This window comes from Melopsittacus undulatus, chromosome 6 (genome assembly GCF_012275295.1).
Source record: "Melopsittacus undulatus isolate bMelUnd1 chromosome 6, bMelUnd1.mat.Z, whole genome shotgun sequence".
Lineage (NCBI taxonomy): Eukaryota > Metazoa > Chordata > Aves > Psittaciformes > Psittaculidae > Melopsittacus > Melopsittacus undulatus.
This window is the reverse complement of record NC_047532.1, coordinates 34,831,544-34,854,880: the sequence shown is the minus strand read 5'-3', so window position 1 is coordinate 34,854,880 and position 23,337 is coordinate 34,831,544. Positions and strand designations below refer to the sequence as shown.

General features: G+C 35.8%; 1 protein-coding gene across 5 annotated transcripts in view; it reads right to left on the bottom strand.

Annotated features, from left to right (window-relative positions):
- ATP13A3 (ATPase 13A3) overlaps positions 1-23,337 on the bottom strand; it is a 61,570-nt gene that overhangs the window by 18,934 nt on the left and 19,299 nt on the right. For 2 of the 5 annotated variants that reach the window (XM_034063594.1, XM_034063597.1), the window contains exons 3-20: positions 19,583-19,673; positions 17,879-18,052; positions 16,902-17,072; positions 16,511-16,581; positions 13,046-13,126; positions 11,156-11,225; positions 10,191-10,325; positions 9,341-9,413; positions 8,453-8,584; positions 7,385-7,564; positions 5,240-5,397; positions 4,406-4,594; positions 3,566-3,627; positions 2,824-2,974; positions 2,181-2,297; positions 1,342-1,359; positions 1,102-1,255; positions 892-1,012 (exon numbers count right to left, since the gene is read on the bottom strand). In XM_034063594.1, coding sequence (XP_033919485.1) covers positions 892-1,012; positions 1,102-1,255; positions 1,342-1,359; positions 2,181-2,297; positions 2,824-2,974; positions 3,566-3,627; positions 4,406-4,594; positions 5,240-5,397; positions 7,385-7,564; positions 8,453-8,584; positions 9,341-9,413; positions 10,191-10,325; positions 11,156-11,225; positions 13,046-13,126; positions 16,511-16,581; positions 16,902-17,072; positions 17,879-18,052; positions 19,583-19,673 — 2,148 coding nt within the window. Of the gene's footprint in view, positions 1-891; positions 1,013-1,101; positions 1,256-1,341; positions 1,360-2,180; positions 2,298-2,823; positions 2,975-3,565; positions 3,628-4,405; positions 4,595-5,239; positions 5,398-7,384; positions 7,565-8,452; positions 8,585-9,340; positions 9,414-10,190; positions 10,326-11,155; positions 11,226-13,045; positions 13,127-16,510; positions 16,582-16,901; positions 17,073-17,878; positions 18,053-19,582; positions 19,674-20,141; positions 20,150-20,242; positions 20,335-22,188; positions 22,296-23,337 lie in introns of those variants that run through there. The other 3 variants (XM_034063598.1, XM_034063596.1, XM_034063595.1) reach the window with 3 other exon arrangements.

The following is a 23,337-nucleotide window of genomic DNA, read 5'->3' as shown; positions in this document are numbered from 1 at the left end:
ATGCTCCAAGGCTAACTGCATTCACAGCCAAATTTTAAGATTTGTTTAGATTCACATATCTAATTTCCAAATTAGCTGACCCCTAACATACAAGCCACCAAATAATGTTACCAACTCTGGGAAGATTAATAGACATTAGCTAACTAAGTGAAGCAACTAATTAACTTTGGTTTACATGAAAGTCAGCATTTACAGGTCTTGGGTATTTTACTGGTACTGATTTTCACACCTGAAATTGGAAAATCCATTTGTCTGCTCTGTATTGCTTTGCACTGCTTTACAGTCATCTTGCACACAGAGCTGATACAAAAGAGCCCAAAGCTGGCATTTTCATGGCAATGCTACACTTTCTGAATACTATGGAAAAGATAGATAGCATTACCCACAAAACTAGGACCAGCTGAAAAATAATTAAGATGAAATACTACTCTTTGAAGGAAGAAATCTTTCTACCTTCTTAATCTTCCTGACAAGCTCTGCAATGAGAAAAAGGACATGTTGCTCACAGCAGATGAAAAAACTACAAACACATAGAGGAGAGTTTCCACTACATGGTACTCCATTATCTTTAATGGACACAGATGGTGTAAGTATTATCAAGTAACAAAGAAATCAGATGAGGTTTTCTGCCACATTAATATAAATCAAACAATATAAAATTATTACAGTTAATTTCAAACTTAAAGATGTTCCACATTATTGCAGAAAAGCTTCCTTATCTTAGATTTCTATGTATTGTACAGCATACAAATAAAAAATGCACAGAACTACACTTGTCAAGAAAGAACAGTAGTAATAGATTTAAACAAAAATCAGCATTACAAAATTAATCCAAAGCATGCAGCTTTCAAAGCCTATAACTGCTTATTAAGAAAGTGAAGCCACTCTTACCTATTAATAGTCTGGACTTTGTGCCATGTAAGCTTAGACTCCAATTTTCTGTGGGCAAGAGCAATAACTCGAAAGCCCTGCTTAGTGTATTCTTCGAGGACACACTCAAAGTCAACAGGAACTTAAAAAAAGTTCAAGTTTAGAGTTATTAAAATTATCTATATTGCAGCTGAGCTACACAAGAAATGAAAATACAGTTTGTTCTTTTACCTGTTTCCTGCTTACATAAGCTTGCAATCACTTCAGGGGCACCTTTCATGTAAGCGTCCATTCTCTTCTCCCCTAGAACTCTCGCTATTACACACATACGTTGCAAAACTGAAGAAAATGGAAACTGGCGCACAATTCCAATTTCATAACTGGTCTGTGTCATACAGGAAGGAAGAAAAGGGTCACATCCACCTATATTCTAAGAAAAGAGGTACATGCCTGATTGAAAAGCATACTTACCGAAAGCTCGAACAATTCCTAAAATAAAAAACAAAAACAAACCACATTACTGTAAATATTAAGTATTTTTTCAGCTACAAGGTATTTCAATAAAAAATAAGCAAATGAATCTACACAGCACTCTCAGCATAAAGCTGCATTGTATTTGCAATGGATTCACTACAGCGGAATATGAATCTATTAAATCTGTTTAGTATCCTTTAAGTGGGACATAGAACTTTAGAGCTTGATTTCTTGATCAGAATTTGCAAGACTTTCATAGTCCAGCCTGTGTTCATTTAGCCTATGTAAATGATTAAAGTATTACAGATTTTAGAATATGGCCATGATGATGAAGTATGCCCCCCAAAAATCATGTAATAAGTTTCAAGAATGTTCATGACAACTACTACGCAGTAATTACTGCTGTGCACGTACACAATGGTGGCAAGAATTCTACACCATGCAGTGACATTAACAAAGGACTGTTTTAACTATAACTGCAAAGTGAGCACACCTAAGCACTTCATTAGCACAAAAAGGATTTACTAATGATACTAATATTAAAATGTGAAATGATACTAATATTAAAAGGTGTAAGCTCAAAAAGCATTACAGCACTTTACAGCAAGTTCACAAAGGTCATGATGCTGACAGTCTGCTCACACTGAAAGTGGCATATACTGAACGACTACCTTAAACAACAATTTAGGCATGTTTTCCCTATCTTTGTCATCAAAAAAACATGCAGTTTTGAACCAATTTGAATTATATCAGCCAGAACCACAGCATATGGTACAATGTATTTGTTTAACATGAAGGATTACTTCAATTCAAGTAATTGCTTTGATTTTTCTTACCATTTCTTGATCTGTTGCTTGCTTGGATTCTGGGAAAAGTTGTTTTGAAGGTCGAACCACTGTTGGCATGATTCGATTATGAAGGGCTGTTTCCTCTTCAGTTGCTTCTTCCAAAATCTGTATTAAAAATAACCAATTACTTTATACATTTATTAACTCTGATTTTCTCATAATGTAATTTTCAGAAAAAAAACAAACAAAAAAAACCAAAAAACCAAAACCAAACCAACCAAACAAAAAACCAATACCCAAAAAACCCCAACAGGCTTTAAGAATGCCCAGGGTGCCATGACCTTTCTAACCAAGATTTCCTGTGAGAATTAAGTGTCTTATTTTTGCAGTTAACGTAAAGATTCACTTAGCTATTTTATATGTTTATCAAATGTATTGATACTTTGCCACAAACAAAATCAGAAAGAAGTAAAATAACTTTTCAGATTTTTTAGTTCTATGAATGAAAAACACATTTTAGGAACACTTTCATATTAAGACTTCCTTTGACACAAGCATTGTCAAAAGCCCACCATTTTACAGTTACAGTTTAAACCAGCATATAATGGTTTATCTTGTATGTAGCAGGATCGGAAATTTCCAATTACTGATCTTGAAAATGCTGAGTCTCTTAAAACAAGCCGACACTTACCCATCCTATTGCTTCAAACATCTTCAAATCAAGCGGATCCCCAGAAAGCACCCCTTCAATTTTTGTAAGGGAATGACAAGTTGCCATGCAAGCGACAAATTCAGACTTCAGCAAGCTCTCACTGCAAGCCCTCTCTTCCGGCAAAAGGAAACTAAAACAATGAAGTAATAATATACTTAGCACTATAATTATTTATTATGAGCCAATTCAAAAGGTTTGTTTATATTAACAGAAGAAAATTGACTGCACGAGTCTCTTCACTTGTATTTTCACACATCACAGAAAATACATTTAGACTCTGGGCTGGAATCTTCCAAAACAGTCACTACTTCCATCTCCTTAAAAAACTGTGTTAATTCACTGTGTAGTTTGATTCCTCATACAGAGACACTTTATAATTTTGTACTTAACTAAATTAGTTAAAGCTAATTAATTTTAGCAGCCCAAAAAGTCATCACCTGGGAGGACAGGGTTAAGGAAAATGCTATACTTTTAACTGCATCATTTCCGCAGTATGAACCTAATGAGGTCTCAGACTTTAACAAATTAAATTTCACTTCAGCCTCATAAGAGACCTGTAACTTTCATTATACAGAAACCATATTTCCAGTTGCATTCTTACTGCTTATTACAGAAATGCAAACATGTATGAGATAACTTGGAATTTTCTATTCTATTTTGCTGCAGCTGCTAAAGCACAACTAAGTATCACATACTCTATCAGCTGTGAGCTTATCCTTACCGAGCGTTTTCCACCCGTTGAATTCCCCAAAGATCCAAGCCATCCTCAGTAAGTGTGCCAGTCTGCAAAATAAACCAAAGGACATGGCAAGAAGAAAAACCCTTCAGAAAAATATTTTCCTCAGGTAAAGCAAAAATTAGTGACTAATTAACCAAATTACACCTCCACAATGTATTTTATTTTACTTTCACTAAAATATATATATATATATATATATAAAAATATAAGCAGGACTTTAGGACAGGAAATACAGCATCTCCCTTGCTTTTGGATAGTAACTTAAGTTCCAACTCTGTTAAATAACTTAAAAAAAAACACCAAAAACATTCAAAGCCATGCACCTCCTTGGAGCTAAAAATCTAAAGAGGAAAATAAATTTTATCTAAGGCATAGTGACAAGCAAAGGATTCTGGCTAGTGGCATTACTGTCTTTCACTTGTGTTTCTGTTAAGGAGTAATAACAAAATATGCTGGTTTGGCTTTTCACTGAAATAAATAAAACTAAGAAACAAGTCTGACCTCACACTTCCATTTTCCAGATGACGTGTACTAAATAAAACTCTTAACAAACCCCAACTATCACATTTCTGGGGTGCCAATAATAAGTTAGGACCTGGGAGACTTGACATAAGAAAGCAGCTCTGTATTATAACAGCTTTTTAGAACAAACTAAATTGAGTTAACAGGTGATAAGCACTGAATACCTGGAAGCTAATAGGACAAAAAATTATCTGATTTATATATAAGTAATGAATTTTCCTGTAGTTCCCAGTTTATACAAATTCTCTTTTAAATAATGCCCCTCCAGGTGGCAACACAAAGTTTCAAAATTCACCTAACCTTATCAAAACACACAAGATTCAGCTGGCCACAGATATTTATCCTTTGTGGGCTGATGCAGAAGATGCCGATTTTTTTCAACCTTCTTTGTGCATAAACAATGCCAGCAGTCATGGCAGCAGGGAGCGCTGGAGGCACCGTGATAGTGATAATGTCAAGAGACTCGATGATGATGGTATGAGTTGGAACCTGTAACAAAGGTCAGAGTGGATGATCAACAACTAGCTATTTAAAGATTTACTATCTCACTTAAGTGTTACAACCACCGCTACCAAAAGCAAAATCCCCATATTGCTTTCTCCAGTACAGCACATTCTGGATTGCCCAGAAACTTAGCAATCTTCAACCCACCATAAGCAATCATGATAATCCAGTCCTAAATTACTTAGCATTTTTACTTTTTCCCCAGTAAATCCATTACTTTAAAACAGTAACTAAGTAATGCAAAAATTTTGGAGAAACAAAAGTTACTGTTATCAGTTATCAGTTTCTTGGTAAGGATATTTTTGCCTGAAGCATGCTTTAGATATGCTCTATCCTATTTCTTCCAAGCAAATTATCAGTCACATAGAAATCTTACATATAACAAAGATAAAAGTGTAGTAACAGGGTCAGTAAAAATAGAGGTAAACTCAAATTTCACTGTAATATATTGAAGTCCTGCTTCTATGTTGAATTTTGTTCTCAATAAGCTTGCCTTTCTCGTTCCATGGGTATAAAATAAAGCAAAGAATTTTTTACTTCAAATTTCATTGTTTCTCATTATCTGAAGTGCCTGTAATCATCAGACCCTTTCTAAAAGAAGGCAGTTCTTGACTAGAAATGAAAACATACCTCATTTAAGATGCTGTTGACAACTGTGTAAAGAAACCCAATGCCTGCCACCACGACCAAAGACAGAAGAAACAAATAGGCATCTCTGTAGAGTTTAAAATCAGTTGGCTTTGGATATAGTATGGAACGAACAAGCTGTCCTTTAGCAGTACTAAAGCCTAGAAATAAAAACGAGTTATTGAAAGTACAAATAAGAGCAAAGCTATTCAAATATATCAAAAACCCCAATGAAACCCTTAAGCTACTAATTTCATTAGACTGTTTCTCAATATACAGTAAAAGGTATTTTGCATTACTGTAGTTAAGGTTCTTAAAAAATATGTGCACCCCATACTAAGTGCTTCTCTCCAACGGCAAGGACATGCAGCTGATGCCAACAAACCCCTCTTCTACAGCAGCAGTAAACCCTCTAATGGTTTAGCCTGGAAGAGTTTGTTGTACTGCATTTTGTTCCTTACAGTGCAAAGCTAGTGGGTATATTTATTAGTTGTCCAATTAAGCCAGAGATTGCAAAAAGAAAATAAAGCTATTCATAGAGTCCAAACTTAAGTACTTAAGTGCCAAGTCTCTGTAAGTTCACAATAACGTATGCACTAACATACCCGTGAACTGAGTTTCAGGAGAAGAAAAAATAATACCTTTAGTTCATCAGTATATTATACATATTTTAGCTCTAACACCAAATATTTTGTGTTAAAGGCTTAACTCTGAAGAGTGCTGTAAGCACAGTTCAATAGATCAATCTTACATCTCCATTTACGACAAGATCAAGACAACACGTCTTTGCATACAACCATATGTAGTTCAGCTCTCCTAGAATTCTTTTGAGGACTAAATTATCTAGTATCTTCAATTTTTTCATCCTTCTCCCTCAGATAAATGTATTTTTACTTATATGTCACTATGTAAGAATTACTTTAGTTCTTAATATCAGACACCTTAGGACTGAGACACTACAAGTGCTGTGATATCCATCCAGTTCTGTGGAGTGGGAAATGCCCTACTTGACTAAAAGTTGTTCCTGTAAACCAGACAGGAGAATAGGGAGCTTTTATATCCCTTTACTCTTCTCTCTCTATGTAGTCATAGCAGGAAAAGTGTACTTGTCCATACGTAAAATCTGAACATGGTTCACAGAGCTAAATTCATCCCGTTTACAACATAGGTGCTAACTCTGACCTGTCATGAGGAAAGAACAGATTAAAAAGATAACTCTAGATGTGAAGGCAGAAAGACTCCATGTGTTGAGTCTTTCTGCAGAATAGAAAAAGTAAAGTCTTCTGCAGCTCATTTCTGTTGCTGTTTTGCATGGCCTATATATATGGAGATGTGTTCAAGGGAAGGGTAATACTTTTCTCTGAGAAAAAAAAAAGACTAATAAAAGCTTATAGAAAGACATTAGATTTAATTTTAAAAAATAAACAGAATATTTACTGCTAAAACAGACTTAAAGAAGGTAAAGGCACCAGAGAAAGAAGAGGCTAATTAGGATGAAGTTATTAGAACACTTGCTTTAAGTAGTATCCTAGTCAATGTAGTCAAATTTATTCTATCCATTATACTGCAACTTGATTATAGCTTACATTCTTCTATTTTGTGGTGGTTTTCTTAAGATCATCTTTGTAAAGCAGAATCCTACAACTACACCAGTCTCTGCAATTTTCTGCAATAGAATATCTGTGTTATCTAAAACCAAACCTTTAACATGTTAGTATGAAGTGGCACCTCTGTATAAAGTGCTAGATCAAATGCAGTTTCTAAGCAAATGTTATGTGCTTTGACAAAACCATGGGCAAAGAAAACCATTTGAGATTGTCACTGATTCCAGTAAAATAAGCCATTCCCCACTACCAATCCAATTGTACGGCAAACCTTTTCAAAGAGGCTCATGTAGTTCAACCTACACACTGCATAGAAGACACCTAAAGGACTTAAAAACACATTCAGGTAAGTTTTAAACTGATGCTAAATACCGATTTACTTTCTTGCTTGCCAGTTGATACTCTTCAGGCCATTATCTAGTTTTATTATTGTTGTAGACATTTATCAAATTATTTGGGGTATACTCATTTATCCAAGCTTAGCAACATTCAATACTATAATCCAAAGTATAAGTTAACAAGTAATAAACTCAACAATCAATACCTGTTCTCACTACTAGAGCTTTGACCAATTCTCCAGTATAAAAACGGGTTTGAATTACATTGGTTCCACAGAACAAAGTATGCCGTTTATGCACTTCTGGACTGTATATTTCATCTCCCATTGCTTTCGGATATTCCGAAGGATTTGGTAGATTAATCTTTGTGACAGGAACACTTTCACCTTAAATGAAGAAAGAATGTCTAAGCAAGATCAAATAACATTTTCTCCCTTCACAACTTCCAGTAGAACAGTATAAATCTCACTTCATCAGCACAAAAGCAGACTTATGGAGAAAATATCTTCCTTTCAGAATGTTACTAGGTAGTCTCTCACCTATTAGTCTCAGCTCACCAGATTCCTTATAAAATCCTATTTAACTCTACTTATTATTCACCAATGCGGGTTTTGTACCTCTTACTTCAAATCACACTGGTGTAAAATATAGCTTATTGAAAGAAAAAAGGATTAAACAACCTTCTGCTGCTGCAAGGCATCACCCCATCTTTACTCAGAGAAACTAGAGAAAAAATTTCTTCAGCTTCAGCTCCTTGGGTAACTGAGTACTCTCAAGCTTGGGCTGCAATCAACTTATCTGTTGCTAGTAGCAGCAAGAGTTTAAGTATATTCAAAGAATTTAACATGATAAAACACACAAATATGCATGCACAACTTGAGATAATAATTAATGGTTTTAAATACAGCAGAACACTCACTACCTGTATTCATGGAAGCAGCTAAAAAGTTTGGGCAAAAGAAGAATGAAGGAACATACTGCAGAATGCAATTTACAGAGAACATCAAATCAGGAAGCAGGACAAACTATCAAGAAAGCATTTCAACAAGAAACCATCATTCATTTTTGGAGTTGCCAAGCAGCACCAGCTAGCTGTTGCAGATAAGCAGAACACAAGTACAAAAGTACTTAGGAGCATATGTAAATTTGAGAACATACACATTTCACACAAAATAAACATATCCACTTCTGCTAGAATATACTGCAACTTAAGCATTCACACAGGTATAAATTAATACATTTAGCCAAACAAAACTGTATTAAGTTTACTTTACCTGTTAACATACTTTCATTTACAATGCAAGTACCACTGAGAAGTACTGCATCACAGGGCATAATTGTCCCATTAGACGGAATCAACATGATATCTCCAGGCACAAGGTCGGTGGAAAGGATTTCTTCTATTTCTGAGTGTTAAAACACAAACAAGTTTACCTGAAAATAGCCACCACCTACAAAACCCCATAAAGATCCCCACAGCTAAGATCCATGTGGTGACAATAGGGGTTATACTCTGTTGTCTTGATGGCATTATGAAAAGTTTTTTAAAACAGAAAAAGCCACTGACAAACTAAATTCCACTGCAGATTAAACTGTAGATCACCTGGATATAGTTCACCATAACAAATGAAAGGAAACAAAAGGTATTAACAATCAGCTACAGTAAAATGTCCATGTAAAGATACAAGTCAAATACAAACGTATGTCTTACAAAACAGTATCACACTACAACCTAACCATCTTCAACTGCTGTGGTATCCAAATAAGCAGAAGTCCAGAAATCAATTTACAGTCTCTGCTGGGTAACAAACTGCAATGGAAACCTAACGCATGCACATCTTTAAGCTGAGAAAGAAACTACAGTAACAGTTACATATGATAGATATGTAGTATACATGGTAGATAATGAGAAACAAGAATAGGAAAAACACCTATCTAGAACAAACCTGATATTTGCTAAGAATACCATCTACAAGGATAATCCTGAACATATTATTATCCTATCTAAATTCCTCTTGGCAACTTCTCCTTTTCCTCACACAATTTTGCTAAGAAATCAAGCATTTCAAGGTGATCAAAGAAAGAACAGATGCACACCAACTTTACACTCACTGCTAATGGACAATTTAAACTCAGCTTTCCAAACAGCCTGTGAAATTTACCTTGGTTTCCTCTGCAGACAGAAACCCTTACAATGCTGTGAGCTGCTACCATGTCATGTAACATAACATATTGCTGCAAAGGGGAGAAAACAGTTTATTATTTAAAAGCACAACTTGCCTTCTTCTATATGCACGTTCTATTTCTACAAACCAAAGTGATGGGATTCTTTACCAACACTCTTTTACAACAAAATGTTACTCAAAACATTATCTTGAACATAGTTTAGGAAACTTATGGGTAAATAGTTTGAGTGCATCAATCTGTACAGGTTCCTACTTTTACCAGCATCCTGGAAGCAAACATACACTGCCAGGCAAAATGTTATAAATATTTGGTCATTAACATACATAAGTAAAAACTGCAGTAGTTATATGACCCCAGATTAAGGTAAGAGGGTTTTTTTTGTCTCTGGTTTGAATTCAGATTGCAATTCAAGGATAACTGGTACTTTGATTACCACCAGCTACAGCTAAGTCTACAGAAATGAAAGCACCACCAATTCTAACGATCCACACATCTGCCTGGTGCTCAGTTGTGTTGACTTTTTCAAACAGAAGGAAACAATGCAAGATGGAATCACTACTGTCAATATGACTTAGTTTTATTTAAGTGAGGTAGCATTTATGTTATCTGAGGTCAACCTACTGATTCAACAGCATGGAAAGTGAGCAGAGACAGGTCTTGAGGAAAAATGCAAGTCCAAATTCTTCCAGCTCAAAAAGGGAAACCCTGTAACAAAATTCTACCTGTATACCTCTAAAAATTCTTCAAGATTTGTAGGCAATTTCATATCAAAATAAACCAATCAGTAAAAAGCTGAAAAGATGCATCTGTTTTCTTTGAACTTACCTTTCTAACGGTGTAGAGTGAGCTAACAATGGATATTACAGACATGATCACAATTGCTAATGCATAGTAGTGATATTCATCAGTGATCCACAATATCACACTGAACAACTGAAAAATGTAAAAAGGGTTGAGAACCTAGAAGAGTGACAGAATATTACAGTTACACCACAGGGTCACATGCATTCCCCATCAGAACAGAGTCAAAATCATTCTCTTCCTCTATGAAGGAGATAAAAAATCATGTGTGAAGAACTGAGAGGTTTGCCTGTTTTGCCAAACTATCCCTCTTTTTCATCACTTCCTCAACCCCTTAAAAGCACAGTTCTTACTAGAATATGCAAATATGTACTTTTAAATACACCTCAAAGCAAAACACTAGGTATATCTGATGCACCTTAAGTTGCAATTCTTAAATTAAGTTGGATCTTATTATCTACTTCTTCCTAATAAATGCACTCTGTTACTTCAGGTTGGAGAGTTTCTTTGTTCAAAACTTTCTGTCATGCATTATTATACTACATGGATAACAAGTCAATTATGCAAATCCACCTTATACACAGAAAAAAGAAATTAAATGGAACAATCCAACAGAAGTTTATGCAAGAACGTTTGACTTGTGGCATATGTTGTTACGTATAATCCCCATGTTGATCACGCAGTCACTTTATGTTTGAAATTAACAATAGAAAACAAATAAGATGCATACCCTCTGAAAAGAATTCTGACACATTTTCCTAGTATCCTTGCTATGCACCACGTTGTGAACTCTGAAGAGCTTACAGCTAAGGCCTCTTAAGTTTGAAGAGCTCCAAGATAAAGGTAGTATAATTTTTTTTTTACAGTGCTGGGCTCTGGAGGAAAGCTTCTGGTTTACATTATTACTTGAAGACCAGTTCAAAAGTCATTGCATTTAAAGTAATAATTAATGATACACTTTTTTATATATAATTTGTTAAAGATCTTACCTCCTTAATCAGAAGCTTTAAAATGGAAGGCACTTTCACAGCAATTTCATTTACCCCATAGAATGCTTTTCTGCGTTACAAAAAGAAAAATATCAAAAAACAGTTGAAATTTTTATTAAGTCTTATTGACTTCAAAGCAATTCCATTAATATGAGAAAGAACAAAATTTGTTGTATTTGTTTGCATCTGTGGCCCCTTTTATTTATCACTGTTTCAAAACATGTTTATCTGAAAACATTCACCCACTGAGATGTTCAAATACAAGGATAATTATTTTATACTTCGATTTAAACTGTAACTTAATTTTTAGGTTCTTTCATAACATAATTTCCCTGTAAACTGCATACAGGTGCAATGTTAAACATGCCAGTATGGGGTTCGCATTAACTTAAGTGCAAACAAGTGTTAACTTTTATCCTGAAGTATGACACCATTTATAGTTCTGTATCTTAATTTTATTCTTAGGATGAAGAAAGGCAAATTGTAGAGGAGGGGGAAGGAGACAAGAAACAATCATCTGACGGGATCTGAGATAGTTAAATTACATTGACATGAAGAAGCCCTTACTGGATGTTCTTAAGGAAAAGGTTTTTATTGTAGGCAAAGACACAAAATGACAGAAAACAGAATGATGAGCAAGCAGATGCTTCCATATTTTAAACTGAAAGAAGGTCCCAATTGCAAAAAAAGAAAACTGAACAAAAAAACCCCAACAACATAAAAAAACAACTAAAAAAAACAGCCAGGAGTGCTACAGATGCCGAACTATTTTAGTTGAGGTAGTGTTTCAATAAATTAAACCACCAATAATTAAGTACATGTCTACATTTTCCAGCTTGCTGTTTCCATTTGAGGACTAAGAAATCCCCGAATTATGTACCATTAAAGTTACGTTTTAAAGTTTTTTTTCTAGACTAATTTCTTCTCTACCTATGCACTTGAGCTGTGTCCCTTGACAGGCATATTTACACTGTTAGTCTAAAATTGCATGTTAAAGATTAGGTTTTCCCCTGTTACTTCTTGCCAACCAAAATTAGAAGTGAGGAATGCATTTAGCCCAAACCAACCAGAGACAGATGCAGGTCCATATGGGACACACCTGTGATATTGAAGTTTTAAAATTAAAGCCAAAGTCTTGAGACCTGGGAAGTTTAAGCCTCATCTTCCTAAAATAAGAAATTAGTTACAGTTTAGGCCAAGTTTGCTGCATCTAATATTCCTTACTAGCCATCAAGCACACTACCCCCTCTCACAATCACTGCTAGCCAAGAACAGGAAAGAAAACAAGCAGCAAAGTAAGCTCCCTTAACATTCCCTTCAAACCTTCAACAGCCTGCAGCTTGAGACAAATGAGCATCTTTCCAGATAAAGAACTTTAGATGGACTTTTTCACTGGGAATCATCTCTTTGTCTCTCAACCCATATACACTGTTCAACAATGACAGTATGTTGTGGAAATACTTATGTCACTTGAGGGTGAGTTATGTAGAAAAAATATGATTTTCTTTTCATCAACCACCAAATTTCATCATATACCTGTGATGTGGCAGAAAACATGACTGCTTGCTTCTTTTTGTACATTCATTTTATTTCAAAACGTCAATTAGTAAACACAATTTCACAAATATATTCTGAATTACTTTAAGCAATAATTCCAATTCCCATAGTCAGTGTAGTTTGAAAAAATTAAGTCAACACATTACCTGAATTTATTTCCTACTCAGCATATACATAAGAAACACAAGAATTTCATATACTTAACAGCCTTTAAAAGAAGCATAGAGCCTGTCTGCAAACACTAATCACTCAATTGTCTTCTACTTTTGTTAACACTTTTGAGCACAGGTAATGGAATTAAAACAATTATTCCCTCAAATATTGTAATATTACCTGTAATCATGCATTCCCTTTGTCAGTCCTGTGCTGTATTCATTATGAATTGAAGAACATAACGTAGATTCATCTAGACCTCTAAGTAAAGGAAAAAGTCTATGAGTTAAGAAACGTGACATTCAAAAGTAACTCAAAAGGGCTGGGTCTTTCCTAAGAGTTACACTGTATTATAAAAAAACACAAGGGCTATTAACTAATGTTTTTCTAGCTATTTTTGTCACAACTGCAGATACCAATGAGGTGTTAAAAGCAGTCCTCTTGCTGTCATGTCTTACTCTTCCTCTGTCTTATTAATCAATTTATCAAATAAATCTATACTGAGACTATACTGCAGCACCCTGCTATCAAAATTTAATCCATGACTAGGTAAAGTATGATCTAACATTTTAAGTGCTTCTTTATCACTGGAAGACTTACCTTCATAGGACTTCTCTACATGCTGTGGAAGCAAATACTATAATTAAGTAGAGCTGCAGATAAGCAAGCACACCAGAAGCATCATTATGTTTACAACTATGGGGTCATTTCAACTACCAAACTCAGTAAATCAGACCTATCATGACCAATATCCAGGGCTTTCTAGTGGACATACTTTGGATGCACAGGAAAATACCATTACATTTCACAAGGCCTTCTGAGATGGCAAAACCAGCACTATTGAACATAAGTCTTTTTTATACTGGATATGCAGTAAGCTATCTACTAAAAAGATTCTCGTGTGTCCCAGTGAAGAAAAACCTCTTTACAGTACATATATAGTAAACAATTGTTTCCATTTGCTAGAAGAGAGGGAAAGTTTTAAACACCTCACTAGCACAAAGGCTAGGACCATGTTTCTGTCAACTTCTGGTAAAAGAACAGGTGAAAACGTCAGTGTGTTAATTTGGCCACAGGTTTACAGGGTTTCACTAAAAACTTTCAAGTTCAAAGATTTTTAAATCATGATTTTTCAATGAAGAAATATTCAATTCTCTGTTAAGAACTGCCTTCCCTGCCATTCTATGCCAATTTTTTTACCCTGCATAAAAGGAATGTAACAGTGGGTTTAAGAAGTGTCCCGAAAACTAAGTGCTTCATATGTAGATATGCATATTTATGTGTGTAATGTCCATGCAAATACAAAGCTTCTAGCAGTATGTTATTTGCTTATTAGAGTACTGTTACACCACTGAATTCCCAGGGCATTTGAAAAAAACCTGTGCACACACAGTTTATTACATAAAACTCTCATCAACTCTGAGATTCAGTTGACACTAGCTAAAACAAAACAGACATACAAGGTCAAAGTTGCATCCTCTTTGGCTATGTGGCCAAGTCTAATTTAGTTTAAGAACAATTACACTTGCATTTCCTGTGTTTAACACAGTGATCTTAATATTACATGATTAAAAAGAGAACAATGATCTGAAGCTCAAGCTCTCGTAAGAGAATTAGTTGCCCAAGAAATATTAATTTGCCTCCCTTGTATTATTCCAAGTCTTTAATTATGTGATCAAACTGTTCTGTCTCTGGATACTTGCATAATTAACCGCACAGAGTGACTCTATCTTCATGATGCAGTATAGTGATTAGATCACAGCTATATCTGTGTTATTTGCCTTACAGATATTACTATGAAGCCTTCCAGCCTCATATACAGCCTCTTTACAAATCTTAACTCGATTCTCCAAGATGTTATTAAGCAATACCAATTCCTGGGTTTTACATTAGCTGATGAGCATCAAGAAAAAGTATATTGATGAAGGACAAATTTTGCAGACTTCAAAATACTTATCATTAATAAGTTCAGCTACTATATTTCCAAACTTATAATCATCATACCCAATTCACTTTAGAGAAATTTATAGCAAACTCTTTATTTGACCTCGTGCAAAAGTGACTTTGTACTCTGCCAGTATCACATATGCCTCAGATCCAGCTGTTTCTACTCTTTACTATCCAATTGCTAAATAATGCCATCCAGCTCAGCTACAGTACCTGACTAAACAAGTGGTCTGGCTCAGTCGTTGCTAACACATCAAACAAATGAAAGTTTGGCATATCAGCAAGAATGTGATTGAATAAATGGTCACATAACTTCACAGGCATATCTGAGATTTTTCCAGGGCTTATGAATTGGCTAGGTTATCATAAGAACATCAAAAGGCACAGTCCAAGAGCCAGCAAATGCCAAGTTTCAAGTCATTGCTTTAATACTAAGGAGCAACATTTTTCCTAAACACATGGAGCTGTATGATTTTTTCCCTATACCTGTTCTTAGCATAAAAAAAAACCCCTCAAAACAGTACTTGTAATCTCATCCGTGGGAAGCATTCCCCTTGAACAGTTTAAATTAGCAACACTATAGGCATGGAAACAGGACCCTGTAATGCAAAGTAACAAGTGCCCCTACCTGCACCACTGTAATTCACCACAGGCTTAACATAAAAAATATGCGTACGAAGCTTTTAATTATTTACACATGAACTGAGACATTTACACCCATTCCCCCCTGCCATCAAGCGGGACTGCTCAATTTTGTAACTGCTTGTATTATGATAATTTCTTTAAATTGCTGCCATTGCTGATAACTTTCCATACTATTTGTACATGCTTTTCTGAAAAAACAGAAACAGTTTCAAAATGTTTATTCTTACAGAAACTCTGGTTAATTTTTTTTTTTCCTTCAGTCTCTGGTCATTTTTTTTTGTATATGTAGTGTTTGGACAGGTTATTATTATTGATCTGAACGTCTTATTTTAATAAGCAGTTGTCAAAACCAGAGAAACCTGTGCTCATTTAACTTGTTCGCACTGAGAAGGTCTCATCAATAGTATTAGAGAACTTTCTTTCTCAACCCTAACGTAATGCAACAGTGCTGCTGGATAAAAGAAAATACAGTGCACCACATTCAGTGAGCACAGCTACTACTGCCCACCAAAAGACATCTTCTATCAATGCAAGAGACCTGGTTTTGTTACCAAAGAATAAAAAAGAGGGATCAAATTCAGTTCAACTGTACTAAAATGTAACAGCAGAGCTACAGAAAGGTGACCAATAAAGTATATGGTGAATTCCCCTCTTCCTAAATACTTCCTTTAGGCCTAGCTCAGCAGCAATGCAAAAAATAGGACTTATTCCATCAGAAGCAAAGTTTTAAAGAGTTTATAGAAGGAGAACTACTGTCTATCAACAGGTGCTTTGATTCTCAACACTCCAAGAACAGGCAAAAAGCCTGCATAGGCATGCAGCCTGTCACCCTAAACGAATCATGCTCAATAAAGGTAGATTAAACAAATACCCTTCTGCCAAATCACACCAAGTTAAAACCTCCCTGCTCTCACTATGGCTCAGACAAAGAGTCAGTGAGCTAAACCAGCTGGTCAGAATACAATACGAATTTTCACCATGTTCTTATGTATTCAGTAGTATTTTTAAAAAAAGCAGTTTGAGGCACAACACAAAAGAAAAAGGTATTCTTACCGTATAACATCAAAACTTTGAACTGAATCGTTCCAGAAATACTTCATGCTGTGATGGGTGAAATAACGAATCTGCAGGGCAACAAACATAGCTGTTAAACCAGCAAACTTAACACCTCTTTCTCACTGACATTATTCTGAACAGTGATACAAAGTAAATTTAGAAAAAACTCCACTGAAAAATAAACACTTTTCTTTCAAAATAATCTTTCAAGCATTCCACAATATCCAGTAAAAGGTTATTGAGGAAAAGATTTGTGCTCCACCCAAGGAATGAGTTAGCCTTTTAGACAAAAGCAGCAGCTCACACATACTGTATTATGTATGTTTACTCTAGATACTATTTGAGATACTTTGAGAATTAATAAGTGTAGCATTGCAGGTTTACTTACAGGCAAATACTTTTTTAAATCACTTTTATTCTCTTCTGCATCAGATTCACAGAAATGAACTGCATGGCCATTTGAAACCTTGCGTACAATAGGGTTGGGATTCTGTAAAGGACTGGCTCCCAAAGAAGGCATAATGCGAACCTTTGCACAAAACCATATCTTGAATTCATCCTTAAAAAGAGGGGGGAAAAGTGAGCAGGTTCAAACAGCACTTAAACAGCATTTTACTACAACAGATGTAGCAAAACATGTCAACAACAGATGACAGATTAACAGAGCCCATACATAACTACGAAAGACAGCCCCAAGTTAATATCAACTACCTTATGAATGTATTTCCTTTCCACAATTCTAAAAGCATATTTTTTGCATTGGAATATATATATATATATATGGCGGGGGGGGTGTTTAAACAATGAGTCTTGGTACTTGAATTTTTACATGTTTGGCCCTTCACAATTTAGCATAGTGGTTCTGTGGAAGGAGGAACTGTGGTATTCCTACGCATTCAGCTGCGCCCACCCAGCAACTTCAAATAACTGAGGACTTAACACAAGGGACTGCACACAGCAATTGTGCAGGAATAAAATAGCTTGAAATCAAACCATACTTGGGGTCACAGTTACACTTTAATTCAATAAACGTATATTTGCTGAACAGGGAGGGAAAACCTGATAACCACGTTATCAGATTATATGAACAAGGTATCTGTTTTGTAACTTTTGATGACTACAGCATTCATGTATTTCTTAAAATCCAAAAGCAAACACTTTCTTTTTGCTATGTCCTTTGCAAACAGCTGTCAGTCTTCCCACACAGGCAGCAAAGCTATATACAGCATCAAGGAGCACAATTCTGCAGTGCTGTAAAACGAAATCATGTCTACTCTGCAGAGAAGGGTTTGTGCATTTCAGCAAGCAGCAAGAGGGATGCAAAACAGATGCACACTGGGAGAAGCACACCCTCCTTTGACTTACAGTTGTTCTCAGCAGAACCACTTCACAGTCTTTAAGGGTAGTCCTTTTACATGTTGCTTTCACACGCCACTCAGGCATCCAGTAGAGGAGGAGGAGGAAAAAGCCACCAGAACAGATCACTCCTATAGCAACTAGCACCAGCTTCCAGTGACACAGATCATAGCCATAGATCTCCTGCATGGAAATAGAGGAACAAATTACAAACAGTGATGCCCTTAATTACTTTGGCATGGGAATACAACATTCATTTTTCATAAAGTGTGGTATTTAAAGTGAATCAAATTTCAAAGCCATTTTCTCCTTTTTCTTTTCTGGGGGAAGGAAAGATTTTTTAAAAATAGTACATGATGGAGTGGCAACAAAAAGGAACAGTTTTGCTCTATCAGAAATACAAACATTAGTAAAAGCCTGACAAAGGTAGACTATCCCATCTCCTCTCTGCCCTGCTCCTTAAGTACTGAAGTTGCAACACAACCTGTCTTAACTCTCAGTGAATAACAAAATTTTTGACCACGGCACAGCACAAGTCAGCTAAGTATTTAAGAGCAAAAGCATATGTGGTTTTGTCAAATGCTGATTTTACCATATTACAGCATTTTATTAGCTAGCATACATAGTGTTGAATTACTGGTGGTAGCTGAATTTCATACTTTCTAAACAAGCCTGTGAATATATTTATCAAACACTACTTTGTAGTACAGAACTGGCTTACTCTGCCTGCTATTTAACAAGAAATGCTATTGTGAAACATCAGCAGCTGCAAGCCATGCTGTCAAAGGGTCTGTAACTTGCACCAGCTGGAAAAATCCTCTTCTCCCATTAAAAAAATCCACAAAGTATTAAGTGCGCCTTAGTCAAAGGCATGCACCAACCTAACCTGATGACAGCCAGGAAGAGAAAATAATTCAGTGACTTAGTAGATGCTGTGTTACATTCCTGAGTTTCACATTACATCATTAGATTATATTTCCTGCTACAAAAGGGCAATGAAGTTTCCCATTGAGTCCCACCCACATTGTTCATATTGACAACATTTTGGCGTTGTTTTTTTTTTGTACTTTTCATTAAATATTACTAGAAATTGTTTAAACTCCTGTCGTGGTTTAAACTCCTCTCGTGTCCTGGCTGAACTAAGGACAACTCCTTTCTTAAGAAAATGCTTTTCAAAAAGTTTGCTTTGCAGCCTTCTCAGCTGACAAAATGCAGAGACAAAACCCATTCCCTGTTATTTTCAAAACACTGTAGCCAGTATTCACTCCTTACCAATAAAAACAGGTGGGTGAAAGATAGTGGGAGAGGTTGATGCTTCTTTTGGGCAAAACAAATTATTTTCTCTAAAAAGCATAAATTTTTAGTGATCAGAACATAAGCATCTCAGTTTCGATTTTTGTTGTATGATGTATTTGCCTACTCCCCGTGCTACAGCTGTTCTAGTGAAGAGCAAATTTTCCTAGCAGCATGCACAAATACAGAACAAGGACTTCAATTCACAGGAATCTACCATGCTTTAAAACAAAAATCCATACATATACCAAATAGTTTCTGCTGTCTCTAGAATGGGCTAGAAATTTAAAGATCAGCTGCCCCTATCTCCCTGTCAAAGCTAACTGCTGCATCTCCCATGACAAACATTTGTAACATACCCCACAGAGAGAAAACCAGGAAAATGTGGGTTTATAAAAATCGATTAACAGAATTTATTACCATCTCATCTTCCTCTGCTTTATTGACAAACTTCTTTTCTTCTTTCTCCATGTTTAGGATATGGAACTTCTCAAGTTGAGATATGGAAGACCTTTAACAACAAAGGAATTAAAAATTGGAGCAATGTTACTGGTTTTATACTCAAGTATTAAAACACATTGACAACATATTAATACAGATCTTAAAATTGCACTGTTACTAGTTTCCAGTAGTAACAACCCATGAAGCTCTAGTAAAGCTTTAAGACTGAACACTGGATGAGGACAAGTGAAATATTGCAGAAACAGCAGGCTTTGAATAAGGGAAAAGAGCTTGTACCAATACAACTTGGTTATACTCTACATGCAACAAACGATTATTGGTACAGTCTGCAAACATCATGATGAAAGTGTAAATTAAACCTGTTAAAAAAGCTTAAAAGTACATAAAGATTACACATTTCTATCATTCTACACTTAATAGCTCAAATCACATGCTTTCAGAAGCCAGGCTATCTTTCAAGAGGCATTGTACCCAAGATGTGCATGTCTCATCTGAAAAAAATCAGAAAAATAAGTACATGCTAAATAGTCTAGTCCCCAGTATTTCTAAGTCAAGGCATGTTTAATGGCCAGTTAATCTTCTCGCTTCTTTCCAACACTTTTACCATTCAATTTGTACCAATGTTCACTGGTGTTCAGGGTTCATTTATGGTCACCAGACTCCAGGTCAGATCCTCTCAACGTCAGCCTCTGAATACATGCACTTATATTGAACAGCAACGACAACTTCAGAAGGTCTTTCCTCCCAACTCCCGATGCTTAACATCATCACACCCTCATATGCTTTCTGCAAGCTATCAATTAAAGCCAACAAATGAAGCAGGCACCCAACAGAACAGGTTTCTCTTGCTGCCCAAATCTGTTCTCCTGAGAAACCTATTCCCACTGCTGAATAAAGTCCTAGTGGAAGAAATACACACTTGAAGCAAAGAACTACATCACAGCAAAGGGCTGTCACAGGTGAAAAACTACTCAGCACTTCATAAATTGAGTGCTTGACATTCTCAATTTGTATGTTTTGTATGGACGAAAGCTAATTTGGTAACAACTGTCTCCTTTGACAGAAACACCAGTTCACACGCTCCTTGCTTTAAGCTGAACATTTTTTGTTACTAGCCAGTACTAAACTATAAATACCTTTCTTCCTGCAAATTAATTTGGGAATTAAGCCAAAAGGCATGTACCACTGATAGTTCCTTACCTGTTACACAAGTCATACAAGTTCTAGAACACATTTTTGTTTAAACTGCCACTTTTCCTCACTAAACAACTGTTTATCCTGGGAAAGATATATATGCAAGCAACTAGTTGAAATCTGCCCTAAACCTACACAGGACTGCTGAGAAAGGTCCTGAGAACAGCCTTTGAATTAATAACACCAAGCAACTTTATGTACACCATACAAATCATATTTTCAATCAAGAAGTCATGCAGCCAGAAAAAGTTTTTGTATTTACAGAATTATACTTCTAGCACAGTTCACAGCTCCATGACAGAATTGTTAGATTTATCATACTTGAACTAGTCTGCTCTTAAACAAACATGCATTTCCTCACTATAGTGTACCACACCACTAAAAACAGTGCCTGCAGGCAAAATTCCAATCTTGAACATACCTAGCAACAACTGTATTGATACAGGCAAGCACCAGGTGGCAAAATAAATGCAAACAACTTCAAGATCAATAAAACTCAACTGAGATTTCCATGTGGCAAATCTGCCAGAACAGGCACTTGGTGGGACATGGCAGCAGCATGAGAGAGAAGTACAGCTGCCTTCATTTAGGGCTGTTCCACAGCTAGGAAGGTGCGTCATCAAGTTTTCAGTCTAAAGCAGCGCAAAGGGAAATCTGAGAGCACCAGCAATAATTCCTGTGATTCAATGTGTACTTTGAAGAGCTGGGTAGAATCACACAGGGAATACACAAGCAGCATTAGGAAGCTATTTCTGACTCACATCATTAACTGCATCTGCATTATTTTATACAGACTCATTTACTGAGCAACCTTCAATTAACACACACATTCTTCAATATTTTATATACTGCTTGTAATTTTCCATTTTAAACTTAACTCTCTAAATTTAGAAAAGAGATCTTTTCTTAGCTGATAGGTCATGAAAATCATTACTATTCAGCAACAAAGAACAGCAATCTTTCTCCAATCTTGCCCCTTTTGACACATCATCACCCCAAACTCATCCTCAAGAGTTCAAATGCATCATGGGTTTGTTTCTCACTGTCCTGTTTCTTAACTGTCAGTTGCGTTTAAACACCACCACCACAGGCTCTACAGGGTTGCCCTCTTTGGAGGTGACTTCAGGCTGCTGAGTCAGACTGAAGAAATACGTAGCAGCATCCAACCAATTCAGAAAAGACTTCAGCCATCTGCATTTGATCTTTACTTCCTTCTTTCTATAATATAGTGTGGAATTAAACATGACAATACTTAAAATACCTAACCAAATATTCAAATTTAATAAAAATCAATTATTTAATTGATTAAGTATTTAAATATAAGCCTTGGACTTTTCAGACTACAAGGGAGTATAGCATTTTACTAGTACCTGAAGTGGGGTTGAAATCCACTCAGAAGAAGCAATGCGGACTCAGGAATATTCAAGTACCAAGAGGGCTGCCACTCACCTCTCTCTGGCACAAGTTCCCAGGACTGAATAGCTGGAGAAGTCCTTTAACAAACTGAAAATATCAACCAGAAAGCACTATTTAGTAATTTTAAAGAGAGGGGCCAAACCCAATGAAAGTGGTGAAAGTTACTGTCACTCCACTTACGTAATTTTCTCTCATTGAGCTACTATTGCATAGCTAAGAGTTTTCTAGTCAGAAAAGTAGGAAGTATCAAAAATGTCTGTAAAAAAAATGCTGTTTTCCACTGAAACTAAGAGAACAACTTAGGTATAAATTTAATGAATGGTACAGTAATCAGCTGAACAGTGTCTGAAGTGTAAGTACTTGAGAGAACATATATGTGAATCACAAGCTTAAACAGTGAACCTGACATTTGGCAAAAAAAGTATACTAAAATTAAGTGCAACTGCATTTGCTATTTACCAGTGTCTAGAAGAGTACATAGCTATGAGCAGGACAGAACCTGCAATTCCAGATTTCTGCTGATATTATTTTGGAGCTAAAGTCCATCACAAATTGCATCACTGGAGAAATTACAGCAGTGCACACACCCTAAACTACATGCATCCTGCACATTGAAGAGAGTGTTGCACCTCTTACTCCACCAATATCTATTTATTGATCTATCCTGACTAAACCATCAGGATACCATGCAGTTCTATCAAAATATTTATAGACAATAAACATTTGTGGCAACATTATAAAATGTGCAAGTGAACTCCTGGCATACTTATTGAGGAAAATGTTGTAGAAGAGCTACAGTAAGTCTCAATCAGCATGTCTGAAGAGTTCTGCAAGCCACACTTTCAAAGGACTATCTGATCTGAAGTCAGTTTTCTAATAGTTGGCATAATTAGCAAAATAATTCAGTGCAAATTTTACCCTTCAAGTTTGATTTGAGGGGTAAGAAGCAAAGAGATCTTCCCTCTGTTCTCAATATATGTCCCAAGATCATAATCCTTAAAAACTAATTCTGCTTTAGCATGAATACATTGTTGCCATCAGTTTATTCTTCCAGTTTTCCAACTTAACTGGAAATTTCATCATTTCAAGAGAAAAATCCCAAG